Source organism: Nothoprocta perdicaria, unplaced genomic scaffold, assembly GCF_003342845.1.
Source record: "Nothoprocta perdicaria isolate Ctin4 unplaced genomic scaffold, notPer1 scaffold_61, whole genome shotgun sequence".
Lineage (NCBI taxonomy): Eukaryota > Metazoa > Chordata > Aves > Tinamiformes > Tinamidae > Nothoprocta > Nothoprocta perdicaria.
The window spans coordinates 490769-493606 of record NW_020455877.1 but is presented as its reverse complement, the minus strand read 5'-3'; the positions used below and the strand labels follow the sequence as shown (position 1 = coordinate 493606).

At 47.5% G+C, this 2838-nt stretch overlaps 1 protein-coding gene across 1 annotated transcript in view; it reads right to left on the bottom strand.

Moving 5' to 3' along the window:
- Window positions 1–221: 221 nt before the first annotated feature.
- The window catches only part of MYF5 (myogenic factor 5), a 9564-nt gene continuing 6947 nt past the window's right edge, over window positions 222–2838 (bottom strand). The window contains exon 2 of the mRNA XM_026049741.1: window positions 222–277. Coding sequence (XP_025905526.1) covers window positions 263–277 — 15 coding nt within the window. The 3' untranslated portion in view covers window positions 222–262. The remainder of the gene's footprint in view (window positions 278–2838) is intronic.

Sequence of the window (2838 nt, the reverse complement as noted above, 5' to 3'; positions counted from 1 at the left end):
AGAACTGAAGTGATTTTGGAGAATCGAACTTTCAAATTATCATGTTTGGGTACTTAAATCCCCCTTTCAAACACACATGCTGTTTCTGCATTTGGAGAAGCTGGCAAAATGCTTTCTTTGCTCTTTTACCAGTCAAGGCAGTTTTTGTCCTCTACTCACTCTTCAATGCTGTCCCAGCCATGACACGACAGCGTCAGGCCTCTGCAGTCCTGCATGCTTTTAGGGCAGGCTTCAGCACCAAGGCCATCTGCCCAGCATCGAGTCATCTTTTAGTTTCCTGCATAATTTGGAAAAAGAAGATTTGTTAAAAAATCACGTACTAAACATAACAGCTCCTGTATTTAGCATGTTTTGCTTGTTGTATTAGGAATTCCCCTCTCTTTGCAAAGCAACAAAAGTGAACAAAAAGAACAAGTCTTGCTAGCAGACTGAGAGAAACATATGGCCAGAAGAACTAAGAAATCATTTTATCAAAACCTGAGTAAAACAAAAGCAAATATTTATGTTGCCAAAAAGTATTCACTTACCTCCTGAATTCTGGCAAGTGCTTTGAGGAAAACAAAGAAAAATAAAATGTGATCACCATAATTACAACTCAAAGGTACCACCTATGATTGGGAAGAGACTACTGTGGCTGGTGACTCACCAGCGGTGCCCCCGCGCCGCCTCCTTCCCACGTGGCTTGTGTGTCAGCSCGTCCTTCCCGCGGCGCCACCTCCCCAGTGGGAGCCGAGGGCTGAGAGCTGCCCCGCTGGGCGCAGAGCCCCTTGAGCCGCTCGGCTGCGGAAGGCGCACGGAGGTGGTTGTTTGCTCCTGTGCAGGAATAACTCCAGGCATCAGGACAGAATAGGGGTTGGCCTGCTGGAGAGCAGCTCCGCAGAGAGGGACCTGGGAGTCCTGGTTGACACCAAGTTAACCATGAGTGAGCAGTGTGCCCTCGTGGCCAAGAAGGCCAATGGGATCCTGGCTGCATGAGGAGGAGTGTTGCCAGAAGGTCAAGGGAGGGGATCCTGCCCCTCTACTCAGCTCTGGTGAGGCTGCACCAGGAGGATTGGGTGCAGTTCTGGGCTCCCCAGGACGAGAGGGATGTGGAGCTTCTAGAGAGGATCCAACGGAGAGCAACAAAGATGAYTGAGGGACKGGAGCATCTCTCATATGAGGAGAGACTGAGAGAGTTGGACCTGTTTTCTCTGGWGAAGAAAAGGCTGAGAAGGGATCTGATTAAGATGTGTAAGTTTATGAAGGGGGAATGTAGGGAGGATGGGTTCCAAGCTCTTCTCATTGGTGGACAGTGAAAAGACAAGGGGCAATGGGTGTAAGTTGCAACACAGGCAGTTTCATCTCCATGTGAGGAGGAACTTCTTCACTGTGAGGGTGCCAGAGCCCTGGCACAGGCTGCCCAGGGAGGCTGTGGAGTCTCCTTCTCTGGAGATCTTCCMAACCCGCCTGGATGCCGCCCTGTGCCCCGTGCTCTGGGTGTCCCTGCTGGATCAGGGGGTTGGACTGGATGATCTCTAGAGGTCCATTACAACCTCAACCGTTCTGGGATTCCGTGATTCTGTACTTACTGAGATTTTAAAAATTCCTCCATTCTTTAGCAAATCCACTTCTCAAATTTCAGAATTCTAAAAAAAAAAAATTCTCATCCCACCCTTCCTAATTTTTTTGTTCAGACTAGACAGATGTTTGCCATCATTAGAACTATCACTGAACTAGAATTGTGGTCTCCAGACRCTCCCCAGTGACAGCTGAGCTGCACAGTGAAGCTTTAACCTATGTTAGCAACAAAATAARTTATTTCTCCAGCATACACATAGCTTCATAAAAAAGAATAATCCCACTGGAAACAGSTACTTGGGGTTTGAATCCACACACCCAAAAGGACCTCAGCTCCAGCAGCCGCCTCTGGTGGCCTGAAACCTCGTGCTCCAAAGCACAGGGCACCGCGGGGCAGCGGCTTCTTCTGCTAAGAGCAAAGGCAGTAGCTCAGGGCAGACCTGATGCCCAGSTGCTGCTGAATCTCCTCTGATTTTATAAGCACTGGTGCATTGTACTCAGAGCTGGATCTGTGACACGCTTATCAGCTCCAATATTCAGGGCACAGCTATATGAGTCCCGTTCGGCTGGGATGCTTGTCCCGTTTGCCTGGGATGCATGGCACATGCTTTCAATATGGATTTGATATTTTTTTCCCCACTCTCCTACTGATTGTTTCCTTTAATTCAATTGCAGCTGGAGAACTAAGGTATCAAAATAAATCCAGCAGCTTTCCTCCCCACTGCCAGCTGGAAATGGGAGCCCAGACCTGCAGCCCTGCCAGGCAGGACAGCCCTGAYATCTGCCCAGGAGCTGGCTCAGCTCTCCTGAGAGGCACCTTGAAGTGCAACAGCACACGCAGTTCCCGCATCACCCCGCTCCCAGATGGGACATGAAGGGCTTTTCTTTTTTCCTAAAAGGAACAAGGAGCCTGAAAGCATCCACWCAACACAAAAGCTTTGCCAGGCTCATTTCTTTTTTAAGAAGAGGCCCCTGTGCAGGTCCCTATCATCAAAAAGAGCTCCTATAAGCATCTCTTATTTTTAAGCCTTAGACTTGCTAAAAGTCACGTGTGTGAAGTTATGCCTATGCTTAGCTGTTTCCACCAGTTCAGAAGGATACAGGAAAGTAGCTTGTTTACATCTTCCTCCTAGATCTGATACACAAAGATTCATTTTCAATTATTTTATGATTTGTTAAAAAAAAAAAAAAAGTGAATGGATTTGTCAGATGTCAGTAAAATTTCCTCTCTGACTATGCACCTTTTTTCTTATTTTTAAGCCTTAGACTTGCTAAAAGTCA